The sequence below is a fragment of the Meles meles genome, chromosome 13 (assembly GCF_922984935.1).
Source record: "Meles meles chromosome 13, mMelMel3.1 paternal haplotype, whole genome shotgun sequence".
NCBI lineage: Eukaryota > Metazoa > Chordata > Mammalia > Carnivora > Mustelidae > Meles > Meles meles.
In genome coordinates, this window is record NC_060078.1 from 49,758,897 (window position 1) to 49,784,991 (window position 26,095).

The 26,095-nt window shown below is 40.4% G+C and overlaps 1 protein-coding gene across 12 annotated transcripts in view; it reads left to right on the forward strand.

The window, feature by feature from the left end:
- The first annotated feature begins 31 nt into the window (after window positions 1–31).
- The window catches only part of ZNF239 (zinc finger protein 239), a 97,564-nt gene continuing 71,500 nt past the window's right edge, over window positions 32–26,095 (forward strand). For 2 of the 12 annotated variants that reach the window (XR_006821262.1, XM_046027394.1), the window contains exons 1-2: window positions 32–114; window positions 956–996. Coding sequence is in view for 6 of the 12 variants with exons in the window: in XM_046027394.1 (XP_045883350.1) it covers window positions 982–996 (15 nt within the window). In the remaining 6 variants the exon portion in view is untranslated. Of the gene's footprint in view, window positions 115–153; window positions 367–955; window positions 997–8,719; window positions 8,762–14,455; window positions 14,593–15,488; window positions 15,673–17,199; window positions 20,004–26,095 lie in introns of those variants that run through there. The other 10 variants (XR_006821263.1, XR_006821267.1, XR_006821266.1 and 7 more) reach the window with 10 other exon arrangements.

Below are 26,095 nucleotides of genomic sequence, written 5' to 3' on the forward strand. Positions count from 1 at the left end.
GTGGGCGTGGCCATGCCACAGCTTTCTGGGACTTGTAGTTCCGAGCCCTTAGGCGCGGGCGCGGGTCAGTGTTGGGAGTCCTTGCTCTTCCAGGTATCGGATTCCACGTGGGAGGTGAGACGCTCAGGACAGGACAACCAGCGCCTCGGCAACAGTTAGGCGTCCGGTGGTTGGGATTTGGGAGTGCCTCGGGGGAGGCGCAGGGCCGCTGACACCCGGAAGCCTAGTTGGGTTGCTGTGGGAGGGCGCGCGAGCTGGAGGAGGTGCGGCCCGGGGTCGCACGTGTGTCCGGGCTTCGCGACCGCCGCTCGGTTCGTCAGACCTGGCCGTGATCACCTGAGTTTGAGGCCCCCAGCGCTGAAGTGGGTGCGGCTCCGAGGGGCCAGTCTTTTAACCGGTTGAGCTTTGGCTTTGGCCGGCCTGGAGACTCCGTAGTTGGCCGCACCGGCCATTTCTGTGCCGGTGACTGGCCTTATTCCACGGTTTTCAGCGGACATTAGGCGACCGAGAGGGGCTTCTTTGAGGGACCCAGGTTTCTGTCCCCACAGCACTGTCCTACCACCCCAGAAATGAGGCAGGTCCGAGAAAGCGCCTCAGGGAGTCGAAATCCATTCTGAGGCAAAGCATCCAAGCTGAGAGCCCCTACTGGTTTTCTCGAACTTCAGGGCAGAAATCAGAAACCCTGAGCAAATGGACACATCTTAATGTGACTGGGGGCGGTGGAATTTATTCACCCTCGTGGTTTCGTTGGGGAGGCTTGGCTTGTTTAATTCAAAGCCTTGTGGAGAGAGGCGAGGGAGGCGTCTCAGGGGAGGGCATGTGAGGGGCTGACTGAAAAGGGGTTAGTAGCAGGAGCACTTTTTTCCTACAGTCTTGCTGGACTGGCAAGTCTGTATCCTGCAAGGTGGACCTGATTTTCATGGCTTTCTCTCTTTCTCTAACTCTACCTTACCAGGACTCTGTCCTTCCTGAGAGGAGGAAATGACCAAGTTCCAGGTGAGTTGGGGTTTCTTCTATGAAAATGCCTTGTCTCTGAGAATGAACATAATCTTTCTTGCTTGGAACAAAGGAAGAACATCAGCATTAATTGCGTGCCTATCTGGGGCCAAGTCCTGTGTTTGTTCTGTACATTCTTTTTATTGTCAGACTTCAGTGTGAGACATACACTTTATATAAATATGGGTGTAAGGACATGAATATACTGAGGACATGTAGCTGTCAAATGATGTTGCCAGAGCCTGCACAGGTGGCTGCTTACTTTAAATTACACATCATTTTTCACTGAACCACCCTCCCTCCATGAACTTGGCCCACTCCCCAGAGCACTCATCTATTATATTGAAAGACTCCACACAGCATCTTTGCCTGGCCCTCTCTCAAAGTCACCCTTTTCCTGCCAAGACTTTTCACTTACATTGAAAGTTAATCAGTTATCACATGCTCTGGGCAGTGTTCAGTAGTCTCAGGAAAACAAATAGAATTGTAAGTGGTACTTTTCTTCATGAGCAGATTCCATATATGAAAAAAATAAAATACACATATTAACAATAACCATTTACTAAACATTAAAAAATTTGTTAAATGCCAGCACAGTAGTTACCAAATCCCTCCCAGAAATGCCTCTAACCAGGATGTTCATCAGAGTTATCTGTGTGTGTTTTTAAGAATTAAAAGTCATAGGCACTCCCTCTAACTCCAAACCTACTAAAAGAAGAATTTCACTTTTTTTTTAATCCCATTGGCCTTTGTACATCCAAAGATTTGTTGGATTTATTGTGAGATATTTCTCTCATGGATTCATCTTTTATGCTCTGATTGCTTTGTTCCCTTTACCAACATATCTACATGTTTAATTGGTACAATAAATTGTTAAATTACCGAGTAGCACTTTTTAAGAAACTGATTACTCATTTGTCTCTATAAAACCATTCCTAGAAAGTTACCTCAAGATTGACACTTAGACACAGAATGTTTGAAATGGAAGGGATCAGCCAGCCCCCTCTCTGCCTTGGTGCTGGCATTTTACCAAGAAGAGCTCTAATTCTGAGAAAGCTGAAGGGAAACACTGTCTTTTGTTGCAAAGCAGCAGAGTCAGAAGGAAACCCCATGTCTTCCATCTCCATGCTATTCCTTCTCCATAACTAAACAAATCAATTACACCAGAAGTTACTTGAGTGAAATATCAGGCTGGATTTTAAGGAAGAAATAATTGTTTCTTAACACCACTACCAGCAAGACCATCTTTTTGCTTGGCAAATACAGTTCTTACATACATAGGAAGAGAACATGAGCTCTTATAAAAATCAGTTTAGAAGACAGCAAGCTGCCTCAAGGTCCTGAGAATGCCATCTCTATGCCTAGAAAGGGAGTTGAGAACTTCAAGGGAAATTAATGTGAATAAGACCCTGCGCTCTCTATATTTTCCTTCCTTTTCTTCTACCTGGTCCTTGATGAAGATTATTTATCACGAAGTTGGGAATTGCTAATACAGTGAAATTTTGGGATTCTGGTATATGTTAATAACTTGAATTTTTTTTTTTTAGATTTTTTTAAAAATTTATTTGACAGACAGAGATCACAAGTAGGCAGAGAAGCAGGCAGAGAGAGAGGTGGAAGCAGGCTCCCTGCTGAGCAGAGAGCCCGATATGGGGCTCAATCCCAGGACCCTGGGATCGTGACCTGAGCGGAAGGCAGAGGCTTTAATCCACTCAGCCACCCAGGTGCCCCAATAACTTGAATTTAAAGAAAGGGACTTCATTCCGCCAATATTTATTGAGTGTTCTCTTATGTACCAGACATTGTCCTTGACTCTGCTGAAAGGCACAAGTCCCAATTTAACCCCTCCTTTTGTGACCTTGCGTAGGTCACTTCACTGTCATGAAACTTGGTTTTCTCATCTGTAAAATTATGAGTTTCCTTGATCTTGAAGTTCAGTTTTACTTGTATCTTTTCATTTTAGTTGAATATGAATTTATAAATACCATTTAGATTCCTAGTCAGTTGAGCTAATTGCTGGGGATTTCAAGATTAGCAGAACATGGCCATTATCCTTTAGAATCTTGTAGCCAATTTGAAAGACATATTTTATAGCTTTGGTAGAGAGATGTGAAAAATATATGAGATTTTTGGAAGAGATCATGCTTCAGAAAGGTAGTTGTTGAGTGTCCTGAAACTAGGAGTTGCAGAATGAATGGGAGAAATACAAGTCAAGGCAGAAGCAGCATGTAAAGGGCTGTTCTCCATTATAGCATGACATTTGGTTGACACAGGTAATCCAGTGCGATGACAGCTCTTGTCCATCTCCTGACTTCAGCATTACTATTTCCTACCTCTAAGTAAATTGTTGGATCCAGGGAGATGAGCTCTAGAAAGGAAGTGGAAAGCCACATGATACATGTAGTTTTAAAGAGTTTGACAATTGTCAGTTGGGGACAGGAAACAGCTAGTCCCATGACCTTCCCCTTTGGTTGCCCTTCAGGATACTGAGTCCACCTTGGGTGTAAATTATTAGCTCCACTGATGGGGGCGGGAGGGAGGCCCTCTTAATTATTCAGATTCCTTCATTCCCAGCTTGTCTTTAGCAGAACCACTATTTTCTTTCCCTTTTCCTTTGTCACGCTGATTCCTTTCATTTGGCCCACTGTCCTACCATTTCTTTTTTCTTTTTTTTTTTTTTAAGATTTTATTTATTTGACAGACAGAGATCACAAGTAGGCAGAGAGGCAGGCAGAGAGAGAGAAGGAAGCAGGCTCCCTCTTGGGTGGCCTCCCTCTAGGTGGCCCGGAGCCACCCAGGCACCCCTCTTTTTTTTTTTTTTTTTTTTTTTTTTTTTTTTTTTTTTTTCTTAAAAATTTTATTTATTTATTTGACAGAAAGAGAGAGATCAAAAGTAGGCAGAGAGGCAGATGGGGGCAGGGGGAAAACAGGCTCCCTGCTGAGCAGAGAGCCCCATGCAGGTCTCAGTCCTAGGACCCTGAGATCATGACCTGAACCACAGGCAGAGGCTTAAACCACTGAGCCACCCAGGCGCCCCCTGTCCTACCATTTCTTATCCAAGAACCTTCAATCTACTGCAGACTTAATAGTCCATCAATATATCCTTTCAAAAAGAAAAAATAAATATATTAATATATTTTAATTATAATTATATAAAGTTAATAATAATTTTATATATAAATATATTTATATTTATTTGTATTTATATATTATATAGACATATACATATATATATTTACCCTTTCCATTCCTAGCATGGAATTCTCCCCACCACTTTGTCTGTGAGATCTTAAAAGATTAATGATTCTTTCAGCCTGTGGATTGAAAGATGACAAAACTTGTATTTTAAAGACTTGGTAAGGAGTTATTGTGTCTACGTAAATGAGGGCCTTACCTAGGACAGTGATGGTGAAAATAAAGAAGAGGTAACACTTTGGAGAGAAATTTGGGAGATGAGTTGACAAGATCTGAAGTGGTTTGAATATTATTGAGGTTGGTAGGAGTCTTAGACCATCCAGATGTCTGAGTGGAAAAATGGATAAGAAATGAAAGGAAAAAAGATAACTGATGGACTTAAATTCAGAAGGAAGAAATGGATTGGAGCTAGAATGCATCGGGACAGGTTAACCTTGGACAGAAAGCAGCCTTGTTCTGTGAGGTTGAGAAGAAAGTCTGAGAGGGGCTAATTCTACAGCTTCATGTTCCCTAGGCGCTATGGTCTTAATGGGTGTCTGTATGGCTCCCTGAGGCAGCAACCTCCACTTCTACCCCTTCTTTGTCCCACCTTTGCACAGGCACTTGCAGGCTTTTTTCTTTTATTTTCTTTTTAATATTCATTTATTTATTTTAGAGAAGGGGAGAGAGAGAGCACGTGTAGGAGTAGGGGCAGAGGAAAAGGGGAATCCTCCAGCAGACTCCCCACTGAGTGTGGACCCCCAACACAGGGCTCAATCCCAGGATGCTGAGAGCATGACCCGAGCCGAAATCAAGAGTTGGATGCTTAGCCAACATCTGGATGCCACCCGTCTTGCAGGCTTCTTGAGCCCAGTCTCATCTCTTTCTCATCAGACACAGTGGAGACCCATGACCTTGAGAGGAGAGCTTGGGAGGAAACTGCCACCTTCCCTCATCATCACCTTCTCCACTGGTGATAAGTAGGGTAGTAGTCTTGTCACTCCTGCAAGCAGCCTGGTTTTTCCTGAGAAGCATGTGGGTAGTGCCCCTCCAGCCTCAGGCCTGAGGTGTCGGAGTTTGAAGGTTATCGGGTACTTCCCTAGCCCAAGTTGAGCTGTTTCTTTGGCTTCACTTGGTTCTCAGTCATATTCTGTCATTCTGCTTTTCAGGGTGTGGCGCGAAGGCTGGTACCAGTCCACAGACTGTTTGTTACCAGTCTGCAAACACATAAGGAGAGAAACTAAAAATGTTTAAAAATGTTATGTCTGTTGAATCTAATATTTTTAAAATGGCATTGATGTTTTGTACATCTGGATTTTTATTTCTAGGAACTCTTTTTTATTGTATTTTGCAAAAATATCTGACAAAAGTGTGACACATTAGAAACTTTTTAAAATAAACTGATCCTTCACCAGAGATAGTTTGAGAAGTGTTGCTCCATCAAGAGAACGCTGGAAGGAACCAGTGTTACTGTGAAGTTAACTAAACGGCTGGATTCCTATCAGATGCCAGGCATTGCTTGAGGCCTTAAGGATATAAGGATCAAACCTCTCTCTGTTCTTCAGGAATATATATCTTAGTGGGGAGAGACAGTTAAATAAGAAAATGGGATAAGATATAAGTAGTACAAAGAAATTAAAACAAGAAGTGATGGTTTCTGGGTTCCACTGTGGATTAGACAGTCAAGGAAATGCTTCTCTGAAGGAGTCGCAGTTTGGTTGAGACCTGAATGATAAGGAACCAGGCCTGTGAAGATGTGGGAAAAGAACGTTCTGGGCAGAGGGGACAGCCAGTGCAAAGGCCCTAAGTTGAGATGGGCATGATGTTGTCAAGGACCTGCAAGGTCACTGGGGCTGAGTGTGACAGATAGGAAGGAGTGATTCAGATTGAGGTTGGAGAAATAACAGGACCCCAGTCTGTAAAACCCTGTACACCAAGATGAAGGGTCTGGATTTTACTTGACTTCCATTGCAAAGCCTTTGGAGGGTTTCATCCCTGAGGTGGTATATGTTTTAAAAGATCACCCTGGCTACTATGTAGAAAATTCATTCTGTTGAGGAGCAAGTGTGGAAGCAGAGAGACAAATCGGGAGGTTGGTACAGTTGGAACTTCATGATGGCTGGGGCTTATAACCATACCTGTGCAAGGTAGAGAGAAGCGGGTAGATTCTGATGTATTTTAGAGGTAGGACTTGGTGGTGATAGAATGTGAGGAAGAGAGGAGAGAATCAAAATGCTTCTGAGCCTGGCTTCAGCAATTGGGTGCGTTGTGTGATCATTTACTGAAGTGGGGTCCCCTAGGGAAAAGCAGATATTGATGGAAATTGTTGGGAGCAAGAGTTCCATGGGAGCCTATTAAATTTTAAGTGCCTCCTAGACATTCAAGTGCAGATGTTGGGTAAAGATACAGGGCCTGGAGGTGAGGAGAAACACGGCTGGAAGTAAATATTTGGGAATACCTAAGGAGAGTATCTTATGGTTTGTGTATGTCTGCTATTTTCTTTTTTCCAGAAATGTTCAAGTACTTAGTTTAGAATAAGAAAGAACATATGTTTGATAGGAACAGAGAAAGACTTAAGATCAAAAGTATACTTTGGCTGGGGAAAAAAAAAAAGCGGAAGAGTTGAGGGTGGTCATTTTGATAAACCAGGTGTGATGGAAGAGGAAGAACAAAAAGGTCAGGAAGATGTTTTTAGGGAGTAGGTTATTAAGAGATTAGTATTTCAAAAGCAGAGTGGTCTACATAGTGAAATGGCCCTGGTTATGGTTTTTGAGTATAAAGAAATGAGACAGAGATGACTAGCACTATGAAGAAATTAAGAAATGTAAGGTTAGAGCATTCAGCAAATTGTTCTCTTGAGTGTTTAGGTTGTCAGAATGGTAGGACTGGGGTGGAAAGGACAACTCAGCAATGACCATGAGGTGACAGTGACAAGAAAAGATTGAGTAACTGGACAGCTTGAGCTTGAGTGAGTTGTGGGCAGGAGGGGAAGGATTTGGATAGAAGTAGCAAAGTAGCTGAGAAAGGAAAGCTGATCTAACAAAACTTGACTTAGATAACTCAGCTCCCTGAACTATACTCTTCTTCTGTACCCTTCTCACCTTGTCCAGTGTTACCAGCCCCACATTTCTTCCAGGGCATTTGTGCAAACAGTTGTCAGTGGAGGAGGAATGTGCTTAATGTTTTAGGAACTAGTAACATTCAAGGATGTCTCTGGGGGCTTCACTGAGGCAGAGTGGGGCTGCCAGGACCCCCTCAGAGGAAGCTGCACTGAGCTGTAATGCTGGAGAACTACAGCCAGTTACCTACAGTCTCCGTAGGTAAGAACAAGAGCCTGAACACCTGCCCACTGGACACTTTGTTTCTTCAATTTTAAATAGTGTTGGGACCGCAGGGATTGTGGTTTATGAATCAAAGTTTCCTTTTGGCACAAAGTGTGTTTCTGATTATTGTAAGCAGCCAAAGAATTTGTCTTGTTAAAAATCAGAGAATGTGGGTGCCTGGGTAGCTCAGTGGTTAAGCCGCTGCCTTCGGCTCAGGTCATGATCTCGGGGTCCTGGGATCGAGTCCCGCATCAGGCTCTCTGCTCGGGAGGGAGTCTGCTTTCCTCTCTCTCTCTGTCTGCTTCTCTGCCTACTTGTGATCTCTGTCTGTCAAATAAATAAATAAAATCTTAAAAAAAAAAAAATTTTTTTTAAATGTTAAAAAAAAAAATCAGAGAATGTAGCTTTACTGAGTTGTCTTAGAAACCATGTCCATTATAAAACCATCTCTTGGGAGTGATTTTGCTTTCTACATGGTTATCTGATCCTTCTGTTTCCCAGATGTAATCTCTCAGAGCAGGGTGAAGATCATTATATAAGGGAGAATGAACTCCAAAGAAATCAGGTAGGCACTGTGGCAGATTACAAGCCCAGACTAATACATGGAAGAGAAGTCCCTTTTGAAATATTCTGAGTTCTCTGGTCTGTGAAGAAAGCCAGGACCTCAAAAAGATACTTTCCACATACTGACATACCTTTGTCTATTCGCTTATTCCCCCTCTTCCTTTTCAGACAGTTGTTGTCTTTCCCATTTACACCTTCTTATTGGTACTCTTATCTTTTCCCACACTTTCCCCTCATTGGCCTTGTACCATCTTGGCTTGGACTTTATATTCATTAAATATCCCCACCCTACAGTATCTAATTTCCATTGCTTCTTTTCTTCCCATTCAGGGGTTCATCCATCTCCCCTTCTGAATATCAGACAAAACGTGATGGGACAAAATTTCATACCATAGAGAATGATATGGGTATAATTGAGACAGTTTTTCTCAAAAACATTTAGACTGTAAGATACCTATATACATACTAGATTAAACCATGTGAAATTGCCATTTTGTAGTAAAAATGGACATTGTACAAAAATCACTGTAAAGAAGTAGCCTGTAATGGTGGCTTTCAGGGCTTTTTCCTGCCTTTGTCCACATGGACAAATGGTGGCTTTCAGGGCCTTTTCCTGCCTTTGTCCTCATAACCGTGGCTCTCAAACCATTATTTTCAGCTACACCTGGGAAGTAAGGCAAGCACCACAGAATGAACTGGTCCCTGTAAGTAGTCAGAGGCCCATGTTTCCATTTCCTTTATGTAAACCTAATGCCTGTGCTCTATCTTTGTACCAGAATTGCTTACCTGGAGGTTACTATTATACTTTTGTCCCTTTCAGAGCTTTTCCTTTTTTAATTTTTTTTTTTTGAGATTACCAGTTCTTCTGATGGCTTTGATGGTGTTCACCTTAACCTTCAAATTTTTCGATATGTATGAAGTCATTGTTTTCTTGTTTCCTCTGGCCTTTCTCCTGTTACTTTTCTCTGCATGTTCACTGGCTTCTCTGTCTTCCCTCCAGCTTTGGAAATCTTAAAAGGTCCTTTGCCTCTAGATCACCATTTATCAGTGTTTCTCAACCTTTTTTTTTTTTGTTATCACCCCCTTGGTGTCAATATTGCCCCTGTTGAGAATGGATACTGTATCTGTACACTTGTCTGCCTTCCTCGAAGAGCTAGCACATGCAAAAATGGCCTCAGTGATCCTTTCTACTATGATAGCCTTAATGTCTTTTATTTCCTATCCTCATATGAAACTCTCTTCCCATGTACTTTCTTGGCTATGGGCTATCTACACTTGAATATGCAGTGTCACTTCACATTCAGTGTATTGAGAATTTTCTAAGTTATTTTCCTTTTTTAACTCCTCATATTCCCACTTTTTTAGTATTAACATTCTACCAGCCGCCTATATTAGAAATAAGCCATAAAGTTTATCCCTCACCATCCCCAGCATCTGTAATTCTCTCATCAATTCTTTTTTTACTTGCAGTTCTTTTAAGTTTATTAATATTCGAGTCTCACAGATTGCCCTCTAAAAAGGTCCACTTAATGCTAACAGTGGTAACAATGAGACAGATTGTTGACATCATTCTTCAGGCTCAAGTTGGATGTGCAAGTAGGCTTATCTCCCTTAACATATAATTTATCATGTCACTCTTTGCATAAAAACCTGGAATTACCCTTAGTTGCTGGTTTAGAGCCTCAAAACTCCCTACCTGGATTCCTCTAGAAACTTTGATGATTATCATGCTCTGCTTCCTGATTAATTTGGTCCTTTAAGATGTTATTCGAAGTCTAGTGTGAAACCTTGACTACTCCTTCCATTTGACTCCCTTCTCAGAGCTTTCGATTTATATCTCACAGTCTCATCAGACCTGATTGGATATTTTTTGTATGCTTTTATATTAACCATTGGGTCTGCAAGTCTGATTTATTTTCCTTGTTTCCAGCCAAGTTTCTGGAGGGAAAGCAGTGTATTTAATACTTCCTATGCTGGGTAGTAATAGTCAAGATTTAAAATTTGACTACTGTGGGTTTAGCAAAGAAGAAATATTAAGTAAACACAATATATTATTGTAAATTGCTAAGTCCTATGAAGGATAGAATAGTGTGCCCTGAGAGAATGAAGGCATGGGGCAAGAAAAGAGTGATGGTTGAAAGTTTCAGGGAAAGCCTGTGACATGACATTTCAACTGAGATCTAATGGCTTCATAGGCATGACACAGGTGACTGGTTAGGGTAAGGATATTCCAAGCAGAAAGAATAGTACAAGGGAAAATGCAAGACCTGGAAGGAGTGTGGCAAGAATACAGGGAGCACCTGAGAAGAACAGAGTGGGAAGATATGGTGGGCAGGGCCTGGCTCATTTGTGGCATTGAAGGCAAAGGTAAAAAGTGGATTTATGCTAAGTTCAGTGGGAAGCCAGTGGACGACATAGTGGTATGATCCAGTTTACCCAGTATCAGTGGGACTGCTGTGTAGAAAGGGGTTTTGCAACGGAGCAAAAATGAAGTAGGATATGTGCTTCTAGTTTCAAGCTTGGTGCTAGGTTTTCTTTCTTTTTTTTTTTTTTTAAAGATTTTATTTATTTATTTGACAGACAGGGATCACAAGTAGGCAGAGAAGCCAGCAGAGAGAGAGGGGGAGGCAGGCTCCCCGCCCAGCAGACAGCCCGATGTGGGGCTCGATCCCAGGACCCTGAGATCATGACCCGAGCCGAAGGCAGAGGCTTTAACCCACCGAGCTACCCAGGCACCCCTAGGTTTTCATTTTTAATTGATAAAAAAAATTGAGTGGTTGTCCAACATTTTTAATGCAAGTAAGATATAAAAATCTCAAAGAATCAACACAGAATTATTATGAAATGATATCACTAATGATAGTGTATCCTTTTTTTAATGTACTCATACATAGGTGTATATATTGCTCTCAAAGAATCAACACAGAATTATTATGAAATGATATCACTAATGATAGTGTGTCCTTTTCTTTATGTACTCCATGCATAGGTGTGTATATTACAAGTATATGTGTTAAAATTTTATAAGATTATACTACGTATATTTTTCAACTGGTAATCTTGTGCAGTATGTCTGAGCGATCTCTGTTATGACATAAATATTCCCAGTAATAGGACCCCTTTTCTCATTACATCAGCATTTTCTTCTAATATTAAATATTCATTCTTCATAATGTTTTAAATATTTTGGGGCGCCTGGGTGGCTCGGTGGATTGAGCCGCTGCCTTCGGCTCAGGTCATGATCTCAGGGTCCTGGGATCGAGCCCCGCATCGGGTTCTCGCTCCGCGGGGAGCCTGCTTCCTCCTCTCTCTCTGCCTGCCTCTCTGCCTACTTGTGATCTCTCTCTCTGTCAAATAAATAAATTAAAAAAAAAAAAATCTTAAATATTTTTAAAACCTAATATCACAAGGTTTCATGATTATTTATAAAACCTACCATTAATATAGTATCTCCCCCACTGATTTTTAGACCAGCCAGTTCTGCAGTCATTCCCAGGTATCGTACAGCAAGAATGTTGAGGCAGTATCCTTTGACCATTTAATAACTTTGGCGCAAGGGGCGCCTGGGTGGCTCAGTGGGTTAAAGCCTCTGTCTTCGGCTCAGGTCATGATCCCAGGGTCCTGGGATCGAGCCCCGCATCGGGCTCTCTGCTCCGCGGGGAGCCTGCTTCCTCCTCTCTCTCTGCCTGCCTCTCTGCCTAGTTGTGATTTCTCTCTGTCAAATAAATAAAATATTTTTTAAAAAAATAAAATAACTTTGGCCCAGCACGTGACTTAACTCTTCCAAACTGCACTATTTTTCTTTTTCCTTTTTCTTTTTTTTTTAATATTTTATTTATTTATTTGACAGAGAGAGAGGTCACAAGCAGGCAGAGAGGCAGGCAGAGAGAGAGGGAGAAACAGGCTCCCCACTGAGCAGAGAGCCCGATGCGGGGCTCGATCCCAGGACCCTGAGATCATGACCTGAGCCGAAGGCAGAGGCTTAAACCACTGAGCCACCCAGGCACCCCTCCTTTTTCTTTTTGCCATTACTTTTAAACTTTGTGAACAAATAATACATTCACCTAGGTAAAGCAAATTCTATCAAAAGTCTTATTATAAAAGCCAGTCTCCCTGCTTTGCTGCTCCTTATGCCATAGGGTGACTTCTGATAGTCACTTGGTTTTAATCCTTGAAAATATGCAGCTACTAATTTTATTTTTAGGATTTTATTTGAGAGCTAGAGGGTAGGAGAGAACACGAGCGGGGGTGGGGGGCCTGGAGGGAGAGGCAGACTCCCCGATGAGCACAGAGCCCAGAGCCCAGGACCCTGAGATCATGACCTAAGCTGAAGTCAAATGCTTAACCAACTGAGCCACCCAGGTGTCCCACTACTTTTTTTTTTTTTTAAAGGAACAAATATATTCACATGGTTTAAAAAAAAAAAAGCATAAAAAAAAAAAAAGCATAAAGTACAGTGTTACTTGTCAGCTATACCTAAATCTGGAAAAAATGTACAATGAAAATTTTGAACATTACCAAATGTACTAAATGTTTTTAAATTATTAAAGTTATACTGCAAAAATAAAAAGGTGCACAGTGTAAGCCTTCCTTCATGTCCCTAACTCCTCTCTACCAGGTTATGGTCATTTGCTACCACAAGCCATCTGCAGTGAGTAAATCTTGCACAAGTATCATTTCACAAGTTTGCCCAGAAATCTGAAGAATAAAACCCCCAAGCTGGAATGCTGAGTGCATTCATTTATGATTTTGATAGATAATTGTCAAAATGTCCTTCTTGGGGGGGGGGGGGTGATACAAATTTATACTTACAAGCAGTGTGTCTTCAGGTTTTGGGTAACAGGTGAAAAATGGTATCTCAGTACAGTTTGAGTTTATTATAATATACAGCTGTTTTTCAGTTTATCAATATTTTATATTCTGTATTGACTTTCTTACATCACACATGAGGATTTAGCTTGTTTACATTATTTCCCCAACATGCCCATCCTCCCAAGATTTTATGTTAGGGTCACATCAGTGATTAATGCTTAAATTGCTTTGACCTCATAACTCTTGTTCCTTGCAGGGTCAAGTACTGCACTATGATTATAGTTCCTTTTTTTTCCTTTCCTAAAGCTAATGCTTGCTTTTTAACTTTGGGGTGATTTCATCCCATACTATTGTATAGCATTTGGATTAATTTGATTAATTATTATTTTATATAGCAACAACTGATTGAACTTCATTGTTTTATTGACTTCTTTGCTCACTGCTATTTCTTGTATCATGTATCATCTTTTTCACAATCATTTTTTCTCCGTAATTGGAAGATACTGCTCAGTTATCCTTAGGTATCCAGTATCTCTAGTTGTAGTTCAGTGTCAACATAATTCTTATTTATTTGCACACAACCTGCCTTTTCTGTCTGGACACTTTTAGCATTTTCTGGGATTTGTTTCTTTCCTTGAAATCCGGAGGTTTCCCACACAACTAAAAGCATTCAGTGAACCATGAATTGTGAATTCTAAGAAATATTTTTATCTATTAGTGCTTTGATCATTTCTCTCCCTTCATTTTGTCTTCACTGTATTCATGGAACTCCTACAATATGGGCTTTTACTTTTATCTTTCCATCTTTCTGTCCTTTTACTCCACATTCTAGGAAGATCCCTCAGTCTTAACAACTTATTAACCATATGTTAATTTTGCTACTCAACCCATCTAGATTAAAGACCTTAAGAGCAGTCTCCCTGACAGTAGTTATGACACAAGTTACTTAACTTCTTCAACCTTGGGTTTCCTCATGGGTAGAATGGATGTCCTAGGAGTTCTCTTACATGATAATGCAGCTAGAGCCTGAGTGCTTCACATGGGCATGGTAGGTCTTAGTTATTACAGTTGTCGCTTTTTCAATCCTTGGGTTAATTTAAAAGAATTATTATTTTTTATAACAATGTGTTTATATTTTATTAGATTATGTTGTTTTTCTAAATGTGATATCCTCTCAGATTTCTTTGGGATTTTAATTATGTACCGTTTAAATTCTGTTTCCTCTGTTAATTATTTCTTGAAGCCAATCTTCACTCATGTTTGTTTTCTACTTTTTTTTGGTCTGCTTATATTGTTTTTATTATCTTGATCTCATATTTCTTTTCAAAAGTCTTATGTTCAGGGGCACCTGGGTGGCTCAGTCGTTTCAGTGTCTGCCTTTGGCTGAGGTCATTGTCCCAGGGTCCTGGGATCAAGGCTCTGCTTTGGGCTTCCTGCTCGGTGGGGAGCCTGCTTCTTCCTCTGCCCCTCCTCACTACTGTGTTTTCTCTCTCTCTCTCTCAAATAAATAAATAAAATCTTTTTTAAAAAATCTTAAAAAAAAAAGTCTTATGTTCACGATATGATACTGGACTATACCTCTTCAGGTGATGCTTGACCCTCTCTGGTGCGTGCATGCTGTCCTTACAGAGGAGGCTTCTGCTGATTGGGCTTGAGGTGACTATAAGAATCCGCATGGAGGGTGATTCCACAACCACCTATTTGACGTTGCCTTTTCAGTCCTGTGAGTTACCTGGGACATCCTATGCTTTTCAAGCTCTAGCTCTGAGGTATCACCCTTGTCAGAAATCCCATTTCGGGGGCTACCTTGAGCTTTTATTCTGGGCAAATGTGGAGTCATTTGCTTCTTTTTGTACTTTAATAAAGCCTGTCATTGTTTAAGTTCAGGATTACCTCAACTTCTGCTACTCTTTCCATCCCAAATAATACCATTAGAAGTCTTTCTTTAGCTGACTGTTTATTCTGTTCTTGAGGCTTTATGTGGGGCCACTACCCTTAGCCATCCAGGATTTCATTTTTTGCAGGGAAGGTATTTGGGGAGTGATGCTGCTAATGGCAACAACTAGTCAAGCTGTTAAAAATGCCTGATGTGAGGGGCACCTGGGTGGCTCAGTGGGTTAAAGCCTCTGCTTTTGGCTCAGGTCAGGATCCCAGGGTCCTGGGATCAAGCCCCGCATCTGGCTCTCTGCTCAGCGGGGAGCCTGCTTCCCTTCCTCTCTCTCTGGCTGCCTCTCTGCCTACCTGTGATCTCTGTCAAATAAATAAATAAAATCTTTAAAAAAAAAAAAAAAAGAAATGCCTAACGTGAGGGGCGCCTGGGTGGCTCATTTGGAGGAGCATGTGACTCTTGATCTTGGGTGTGGGTATTCAAGAGATACTTGAATAGAATGAATGAATGAGTGAATAGAAAAAGAAATGGAGGGAGGGAAGGAAGGAGGGAGGGAGGGAGAAAGAAAGTCCTAATGTGAATTAATAAACCTGTTTCCAAGATCAACCTCTTTTTATAATTGTTGGTTCTGAGTTTGGAATTTGCATTTCTAGGACTTGTTGAGAAGATCTCTTAGTCTTTTGGAAACCTTCTGTATGTGAATTGAGCTGTGTATTTGGATTTTTTTCTAGTTACTCCATCATTTGTCATCCACCTACTCTTCATCATCTAGGAGTTCCTCAACATTTTTATTCTGCTGATTGCAAACTTCATTTTTTTCCAAGACTATTGTGGACTTTTTTGTCATCTCAGTGTCATATTAAGATATTCACTCTAGGGGCACCTGGGTGGCTCAGTGGGTTAAAGCCTCTGCCTTTGGCTCGGGTCGTGATCCCAGGGTCCTGGGATCCAGCCCCTCACTGGCCTCTCTGCTCAGCGGGAGCCTGCTCCCTCCTCTCTCTCTGCCTGCCTCTCTGCCTACTTGTGATCTCTGTCTGTCAAATAAATAAATAAATAATCTTTTAAAAAAAGATATTCACTCTAATTATTTTGACTGATATACGTACTAGTAAGTCTAAAATCTGCATTCCTAGCCCAGCTCTCTCTCTGAGTTCTAGACCCATATTACTGAACAGTCCAAGAATGTTCCACCAGCACCACAAATTAAGCAAGTCAAAGTTTGTATTTATTGGTTCCCTCTTCCCAGCTCCAGCCTGTCTTACCATTTATACCCTCATACTGTGCATCAAGCAAAAAACTTGAGGATCATGCTGGGTGCCTCCTTCCAAGTTTAATTAGTCATCGCATGATTTAGAATGAATCTCTCCCTTTCTCTCCATAACCATCCTTATTTTGCTTCTGATTTGCTGCAGCAGTTGTTTCACTACCTAAAGTCTTGCTTATTTCTGGTGGTGTTTATAATCACAAAGTCGGGAATTTCACTCCCCACTGAAATCCTTAAATTTTAAATCCCTGAGAGTTGTAGCCCTAAATCCTCAGTAGTACACACAAAGCCTCTTGTTCTGGCTCCAGCCTTCTTTTCCAGGGCACGTTCTTTACCACTATCACCTGTTTTATATCCTCCATATGAAGTTACATGCAGTTTTCCTGGGCATGTCAGATTTTCTCTACATTTTCACTTGTTTTTTTCTCTCCCTTACATTTGCTCCCAGAAATCTTCCCCAGTATTCAGGTAGAGTCCGTACTCTGTGCTCCCATGACTGGTTGTGTATGCATCTGTTTTTGCACTTAAGAGTGTTACCACTGTTGATTTTTTTTTTTCTTCCCAGTAGGCTCTAGCTTGAATAGCAAAAGAATCTCTCTTTTCTTCCTTGTATACCCAGCACCTATTAAAGTGGGTTACTAATTAAATACAAATTTAAAGTACAGTGAAGTGAAATGAAATGTTATTTGTGACAAGAACGTGGAATTCATAGCCTCTGCAGGGTAGGGGAACACACTTTTATTGACTATGCTTAAAAGCCAAGACAAGATTTCTTATACAAGCTAAGATGTCTTGTACAGCTAAGTCTTTCTGACACTAACCCAAAGGACATGACTATAAGGACAAGACTGAACATTTTCCAGTTATTAACTCTTCAGGCATTAGGCAATCCAGTTCTAATATCTTGAAATCTGGGACACCTTGGTGGTATCAGTTAAGCATCTGCCTTCAGTTTTGGTCGTGATCCAAGAGTCCTGGGATTGAGTTCAGCCGGCATCAGGCTCCCTGCTCAGTGGGGAGCCTGCTTCTCTCACTGCCTCTGCCCCTCCCCCTGCTTGTGCGTACGCTCGCGCTCTCTCTCTCTCTCTCTCTGACAAATAAAGAAAATCTTTTAAAAAATAAAATCTTGAAATCTACTCTGTGTGTGTTCTTATCACTGAATTCTCTTTGTTCCCTAGGAGACTTGAATGAAAATTCTATGGAGAGTCTTCAAGAGAAAGGACTTAGGGATCTATTACATAGGGGCTTTTCTGCTGGCTAATTTTAGAAGATATGGCCAGTACAGTAACAGAGTCGGGACTATATTGTGAATCTTCCAGGAGAAGTATGCAGGAATCCTGAACTAGATTTTTTTCCCCTTACCAGAAGTAGGGAGAGGCATCTTCTATATTTCCAGAAACAAGAGCAATGTGGTAACTCTTCAAAGTAATGATTACAAAAACATGGCGAATGAAGAATATTTGTCTTTGAAAGTCCCAAGCCAAATGGCCACACAGGACTCCTCAGTGACGTCCTGTAAAAATGAGCCCCAGGATCTTCAGAAAAGCAAAAGTCTATTTGTAACTGAAGAAAGCACTGAGAGAAAAGTCTTGCAGGGAGAAAGTCCTCCCATGGATCATTGTTCAGAGAACTTTCAAATTAAAGTTATGTCTGATGTAACAGAACTGGTCTCACCATTGGTCACTGGTGAGGCAAATTGCCAGAATGGCCGATTGAAAGAGTCTTTGGATCTCTTTGACTGTAACTGCAAAGATGTTTGTGGTTGGAAATCACGAGTGGTCAGTCGTAGTCATCAGAGAGCTCATACAGAGGAGAAACCCTGTAATCATTACAACCTTGGGAAGAGACGTAACAACAGCTCAGATGGTCATCCGTGTGAGAAAATCCACACTGCAGAGAAATTACACAGGTGTAGTCAGTGTGGTAAGGACTTCAGCGAGCACTCAGAACTACTGCTTCATCAAAGACACCACACAGAGGAAAAGCCCTACAAATGTGAGCTCTGTGGGAAGGGATTCACGAGGAGCTCCAGTCTCCTCATCCATCGAGCAGTCCACACCGATGAGAAACCTTATAAGTGTGACAAGTGTGGGAAAGGCTTCACAAGAAGTTCGAGTCTGCTCATTCATCATGCAGTCCATACAGGCGAGAAGCCTTATAAATGTGACAAGTGTGGCAAGGGCTTTAGTCAGAGCTCCAAACTGCATATCCACCAGCGAGTGCACACTGGAGAGAAGCCCTATGAGTGTGGGGAGTGTGGTATGAGTTTCAGTCAGCGCTCCAACCTGCACATCCACCAGCGAGTCCACACTGGAGAGAGGCCCTACAAGTGTGGGGAGTGCGGGAAGGGCTTCAGTCAGAGTTCAAACCTTCACATTCACCGCTGCATACACACAGGCGAGAAGCCTTTCCAGTGCTATGAGTGTGGGAAGGGCTTCAGCCAGAGCTCTGATCTCCGCATCCATCTCAGAGTCCACACTGGAGAGAAGCCCTATCACTGTGGCAAATGTGGGAAGGGATTTAGCCAGAGTTCAAAACTCCTCATCCATCAGAGAGTGCATACTGGAGAGAAGCCCTATGAGTGCAGCAAGTGTGGGAAAGGCTTCAGCCAGAGCTCCAACCTCCACATCCACCAGAGGGTTCATAGGAAAGATCCTATTAAATAAGATCTTCAGTATGCTCATAGAGTAAAGACTTAAATATTTTTAACATCATTCTTTTATATTCTCTGGAGAGAGATAATAAAAGTTACTCATTTCTGTTCCCTCACTGAAAATCATTCATTTAAAGTATTTAAGTGCCAAGCTCTTTGGTATGCTATACAATGAACTGACTGTTCTGGTTCCTCATGTGGGTACAGTGAAATGTCTGTACTTTGCAATTCAACCAGCGTTGTCAGAACCACATGTCCTACCCAGCTTTTTTAAGTGGAAGAACTTTATTTGTGTAAGTAGGACATGTTTCCCTTTGTTCATATTCTCTGAGAAATTGAAACTCTGGTTTCTCTTCAAATCTTGTGCCTTGTGTTTTTCATATTTCCTTCCAGCCCTGATTAGCCCTCACTAAACTATGACTGCACATGCCAATTTTAGATCGAGGGAATGGTTGGAGATATTATGGGCATGAAATTTGTTGTGTTTATTGCAAAATATACAACAGTTTGTGGCCACACAACAAGAAGGTGGAGAAGAGCTATTTGTGTGGTATACCCCATACACTACACTATAGGATGTTGAATCCCCTACCTTTTCTCCTCTCAAGGCAGGTGCTCAGGAACATAAGTAGTTCTGTTTCCTGGGTGCCGCTGGTCTATTGGAGATTTCACCACTTCAGATGACCCCCTGCTGCCAAGCTAAAGCCAAGTAGGGTACATACACCATGTTGAAACATAGCAAATGAAGTTGAAATATATTTAAATGCATTTAATTCCTCAGTACCTCATTCCCTTTATTTTCTTCACTCATTTTATACTATATAAAACAAGTCAGGAGTGAAAGTTTCTAATATTTTTCTCCTTGGCCTTATCTCTTGTTTTAATATTTGACAGACCCCCAAAACCTGCTTGTTTTCACAGCACTCCCAGCCTCTTCAGGCCTCACTATAGACATATAACTTATTTATAAAATCATTTTTTTATTTGGCTAAAGTACTTTATATAAAAATAGCTATATAAAAACATTTTAAAACATATTTGGAGAATATGTTTGGGATGATCAGGCTTAAAATATGCACTGCATCACATATAATTCACTTGGGGTGTGAAGTTGGGACATCTCACTACGTTAGACATTCGTCCCCTAGAAGTTAATACTAGAAGCTCAAGCAATAATTGAGAGTAGAAAAGTGATTATGTACGTAACTAAATTGGAATTTACGACACAATGAGGAGCTGATAGCAGCCCTCATTTTCTAACTGATGGCTAATGATTCCTCGGGCATTTCTTCTTTTTTTTTTTTTTAAGATTTTATTTATTTATTTGACAGAGATCACAAGTAGACAGAGAGGCAGGCAGAGAGAGAAGGGGAAACAGGCTCCCCTCTGAGCAGAGAGCCTGATGTGGGGCTCGATCCCAGGACCCTGGGATCATGACCTGAGTCAAAGGCAGTGGCTTAACCGACTGAGCCACCCAGGCGCCCCTCCTCAGGCATTTCTTAGGAGGCTTCCCAGTGTTCAATATTCCAGTTTTTCACCAATAACAAGTATCCATATATTAAAAAAAATGGAAGGGAAAATATGGATGCCTTATTTATTAGCTTGGGAAGATGGGGTTGTAACTGATACATCTTGACCAATTTAACCTGAGGCCATTAACTGGACATAGATTATCAGGGAAGTCTACATTAACTTTGGGGGAACAGCTAATTTCTATTAAGGCATAAAGGAGAGAGATTAAGACATACGCCTTTCTTTCTTTCTTTTTTTTTTTTTTAAGACATATGCCTTTCTTTAAGAGAGCATTCCAAAATACTTGACTCCATCCCTGGGCAAGCATTAGGAAAGATTAGGGTGGTGACTGAGCATCTCCCCTTTAGCATTCCATAATATCCTTCAGTTGACTGGATACATTAAGGCAGTATCACAAAGATGTTACTCTGTTTCAGCATCTCTAGAGTAATGCCTCTCAATTCCTCCTACCCTCATGGATCAAATAAATGAATTAAAAATCTTTAAAAAGAAAAGAAGAAAATATAAAGAGCAGTAATTTGATAAAGTAAGAACCCCTGAATCAAGATGGAGAATCTTTCAGACCCAGGAGAGTGGGAGAAGAGTAAGGAAAGAGGGACAGAGATTGAGAGCAGGACAGAGATAGAGATTATTTATTTAACCATTTGGAAAACTTACATTGGCCATTCTGTTTCAAATTCTTACCCATAATCACAAACTGCCTTTAAACTATATCTCGATACCTGTAAACCCCACAAACAGTTATCAAAACAGGCAACTTCTTGACAGCTTTCAAAGAACAAACTAACAGAGGCAGATTGGTAGAATCCAGTTAAAAGTACATTGAACATCTAAAACGGTTATGTCAGCAGCACTAACCCACTTTAAGATCAAAGATCCCCAGTTACATGGGAGGAAATTTCATTTCTCAGATCATTTCAGAGCCTAATAATGTGATAAACACATAAGGTTATTTTATTTGGGCAATAATTTATCTTAGTTTTTGTAGTTCTGTCTAATAAATTCTGCCTAGGGTCGCCTGGGTGACTCAATTGGTGGGGTGTCTGACTCTTGATTTTGGCCCAGGTCATGATCCCAGGGTTGTGAGATCAAACCCCCAGTCAGCTTGAAATTTTCTCTCTCCCCTTCCATCTGCCCCTCTCTCCTTTCTCTAAAATAAATAATAAAAATTTTTAATTATATCATGAAATCAAATAAGTGGAAAAGGGTATGAAAACTTAATATGTCACATAAAGGAGGATACAATACAATGTTCTCTTAGACCAAAATATGGTTTCCAAAGTCTCAGATGACTTTGCTGCTTCTTTTCTTTTCTTTTCTTCTTTTTTTTTTTTTCCAGATGACTTTGCTTCTTAGGCCATTCTCAGGTATATCTTAGTGAATCTTAGGTATATCTTAGTGAATCAAGAAATTTTAAAACTTGGCCATTTTGAACTAAAACTATTTCTCAGTTAAGCCAAACGACATGAAGAGACCGAAAGTAGAAATCCCCTCTTGAAGAAAAAAAAAAAAAAGAAATCCCCTGTTGAAATAAATCTTTTCTCATTTCCAGTTGCAAAAGTTCATGATCCTATGTCAAAGATAGCCTGTCAACCGTCTTGGAATTTCTGGAGTACTCTCCTTCACTTTGACTTCCTTTCCCTCCCTCAAATAACCCTAACATCTAGGGACTTTCCTTCAATATAACTTGTGACTCTAATTTGCATTTTTGTCTCAGTGCAAAGATGTTATCAGGAAGGTCATAGGATTTACACAAATACACCAAATGACAGAATGTAAAGATTCTTTATTGGCAATGTTTCTGGTAACTTATAAAGGCTGTTACACAAATCAAGAAACAACAAAAAATTCCTTAAGAAGAATTTCCTAAAACCCCCAGGGTTCCAGAAGAAAAGGGGTATGAAGCTATGAACTATACCACCCATACGAAGTAAGGATTCTTTCCACTGCAGAAGCTCCCTTTGACATGTTCATTTGATTTTATACCATCCTGTCCTTCCAGCCCACTCCTGACTGTTTTGTAGTTTGGCTACATGTATCATATCAGGACCAAATAAGTGTAAAGCAATTTATTTCCAACATTTATTGCAAAATTAATTAAAATGAAGGTCCATTTCTAGTACCATCCCAGAACAGGCATAGGCCTAGAACCTTGTCCAGAGTCCATGTCTGCAGGAGATTTTTATGAAATTTGACAAGCTGATTCTAAAATTCATGTATAAGAGAAAAGGGACAAGAGTAGTTAGTTGAATTTGAAAACCAAGAATAAAGATAGCTACATTATATTGAAGGGTACATGGATGGCCCAGTTGGTTAAGCGTCTGACTCTTGATTTTGGCTCAGGTCTTGATCTCAGGGTTGTGAGTTTGAGCCCCACATTGGGCTCCTACTTAAAAAGATAAATAAATTTGTTAAAAAATTATTAAGATTTAGGGGCGCCTGTGTGGCTCAGTGGGTTAAGCCTCTGCCTTCAGCTCAGGCATGATCTCAGGGTCGTGGGATCGAGCCTCGTGTCAGGCTCTCTGCTTGGCAGGGAGCTACTTCCCCCTCTCTCTCTGCCTGCTTCTCTGCCTACTTGTGATCTCTGTCAAATCAAATCTTTTTAAAAATTTATTAATATTTATATTTAAAATATTATATTGAGATTTATTTAAAAGTTATTAAAGTATCTATTATTAGCATACGGCTAGACAAATAAACCATCAGAAGAAAATACAGAACCTAAAAGCAGATCATCAAATAAATGGTAATTTGGAACACAACAAAGAAAGCATTAAAATAACCAGAGAAAGCATAAGTAATTTAACAAATGATGTTGGGGCAACTGACTCCATTTAGAAGAAAACTAACATTTCCTACCATAAGTGAAACAGAAAAATAAGTTTTACATGAATTTAGGACCTAAATATGAAAATGTAAAATATCCTTTTAGAGGGAAATATGTACTTGTTTATAATAAGGGTTGGAAAGAATTTTTATTTTTAAAAAATTTAAGAGGCAAAGACTAAGAAAAAATATAAATTTTAATACTTTACAATTAAAATTTTCTCACTGACAAAATAACCCATAAGTGAAATTGAATGTATTAGGAACAGATTGGAAAAGCATATTTGCAAAGCATATAGCAAACAAAAGATTTTTATCCAGAACATCTATGAAGACTTTTGCAACTTTTTTTTTCATAATTATTTATTTGAAGAGGGAGATCACAAGTAGTCAGAGAGACAGGCAGGGAGAGAGGGGCAAGCAGGCTCCCCAATGAGCAGAGAGCCCGACGCGGGGCTTGATCCCAGGACCCCGAGATCATGACCTGAGCCGAAAGCAGAGGCTCAACCCACTGAGCCACCCAGGTGCCCCTTTTTTTCATAATTCTTAAAGAGAAAGCAATTAATGGAAGAAAAAAGCAGAGTGGCCTATGAATATGAAAGATGCACCACATTAATACTACTCAGAAAAATGCAATTAAAACAGCAAAAATGGGGCACCTAGGTGGGTCAGTCAGTTAAATGTCTGCCTTTGGTTCGGGTCATAATCTCAGGGTTCTGGGATGGAGCCCTGCATTAGGCTCCCTGCTCAGTGGGAAGCCTGCTTCTTCTGTCCCTTTCCCCTTCTAGTGCAAGATCTCTCTCCCTCTCTCTCCAAAAAATAAAGTCTTTTTAAACCAGCAAAAATGAGTTTCATGAACATCAGTTTACAAAAATCATAAGCCCAGTAATTTCAAGTTTTGGCCATCATGCATGGAAACATGAATTCTCTCATATACTGCTGGTAAAAATATAAAATTTGTACAACCCATTTAGAAAGCATTTTGGCATTATCCTGCCAGCTAGTTATTCCATTCTAGTGTGCTCCCTGGAAAAATTGTCCACCATATGCAAACAGAGACATGTATAAGAATGTTCATTGCAACCATTTCTGAGATTGAGGAACATTGGAAACAACATAAATTTTCGTCAATCTTGAACTGGACAAGACATTCTGATTTATGCATACATCAAAATATCACAAATAAACCATATCTGCACATTTCAATGTGAATAAATCATATAAAATAAATTTAACTTTAAAAAAGCAAACTGCATAAAGATAGACACAGTTTGACAACATTTATATAAACTTTTTTAAAGATTTTATTTATTTGACAGAAAGAGAGCATAAGTAAGGGATTGCAGCATCAAGGGTCCAAGAGGGAGAATAGGGAGTCCAATTCGGGACTTGATCCCAGGACCCTGGGATTATGACCTGACCTTAACTGACTGAGCCACCCAGGCATCCCATTATATAAACTTTTGAAACAGAAAATCTATGTATTTGACACACATCATTTTCTAGAGTGAAATTTTTATTATTATAAAATATCCCTCTTTGTCTCTAGTAACATTCTTTTCTTAAAGTCTATTCTGTCTAAGATTAGTATAGCCCCTCCAGCTCTTTTATTTTAAAAGATTTTATTTATTTATTTGACAGAGAGAGATCACAAGTAGGCAGAGAGGCAGGCAGAGAGAGTGGGGGAAGCAGGCTCCCTGCTGAGCAGAAAGCCCGATGTGGGGCTTGAACCCAGGACCCTGGGATCAGGACCTGAGCCAAAGGCAGATGATTAACCCACTGAGCCACCCAGGCGCCCACCCCTCCAGCTCTTTTATGATAACTGTTTTTATGGTGTATCTTTTCCATCTGTTTATGTCCAACCTATTTGTATCTTTGAATCTAAAGTGTATTTTTGGAGGACAGCATATAGTTGGATATTGTTGAGGTTTTTCTTTCCAGTCTAACAATCGCTGGCTCTTTATTAATGTGCCTAATAACATCAAATGTAAACAGATTATTAATATAGGAGAAATTATGTTGCTATTTTGCTAATTCTTTTCTGTATGTCTTATGTCTTTGTTGTTGTTCCTCTGTTCCTCCTTTATTTTTTTTTAAGATTTTATTTATTTGATAAAGAGAGAGATCACAAGTAGGCAGAGAGGCAGGCAGAGAAAGAGGGAAAGCAGGCTCCCCGCTGAGCAGAGAACCAGATGCGGGCCTCCATCCCAGGACCCTGAGATCATGACCCGAGCCAAAGGCAGAGGCTTAACCCACTGAGACCCTCAGGCACCCCTCTGTTCCTCCTTTAGTACCTTTTAAAAATTAAGAACTTTCCAAGCAGAGAGAGTCAAGTATCATATGGTTTCACTTATTTGTGGAGCATAACAAATGACATGGAAGACATTGGGAGATGGAGAGGAGAAGGAAGTTGAGGGAAATTGGAAGGGGAGGCGAACCATAAGAGACTATGGACTCTGAAAAACAACCTGAGGGTTTTGAAGGGGTGGGGGTGGGAGGTTGGGGGAACCAGGTGGTGGGTAATAGGGAGGGAACCTATTGCATGGAGCACTGGGTGTTGTGCAAAAACAATGAATACTGTTACGCTGAAAAAGTAAATAAATAAATTTAAAATTAAAAAAATTAAGAACTTTTTAGTGTACTACTTTAATCCTGTGATTTTTCAGTTTTTTAAATAGTTGTTCTAGGAATTAAAATATGCATCATAATTTATCACAATCTACTTCAGATTATAGTAATTTAATCCCAGTAAAATAGAGGAACTCCTTCCCTCTTTGTGCTATTATTGTTATACATATTTAAGTTATAAACTAACCAATACAAATTACTGCTTGATACCATTTTAGGACTTTTTTTTTTTAAGATCTCAACGCAGGGCTTAAACTCAGAACTTGGGAGATCAAGACCCAACCTGAGATCAAGAGTCAGACACTTAACCAACAGAGCCACCCTGGCACCCTGAGAACTTTTAAGGAAGAAAGGAAAGCAAGGAAAGACCTATTTATAGACTCATACAGATGACATGTGATTTTTAATACAATTCAATAGCTACTGTTAAACAA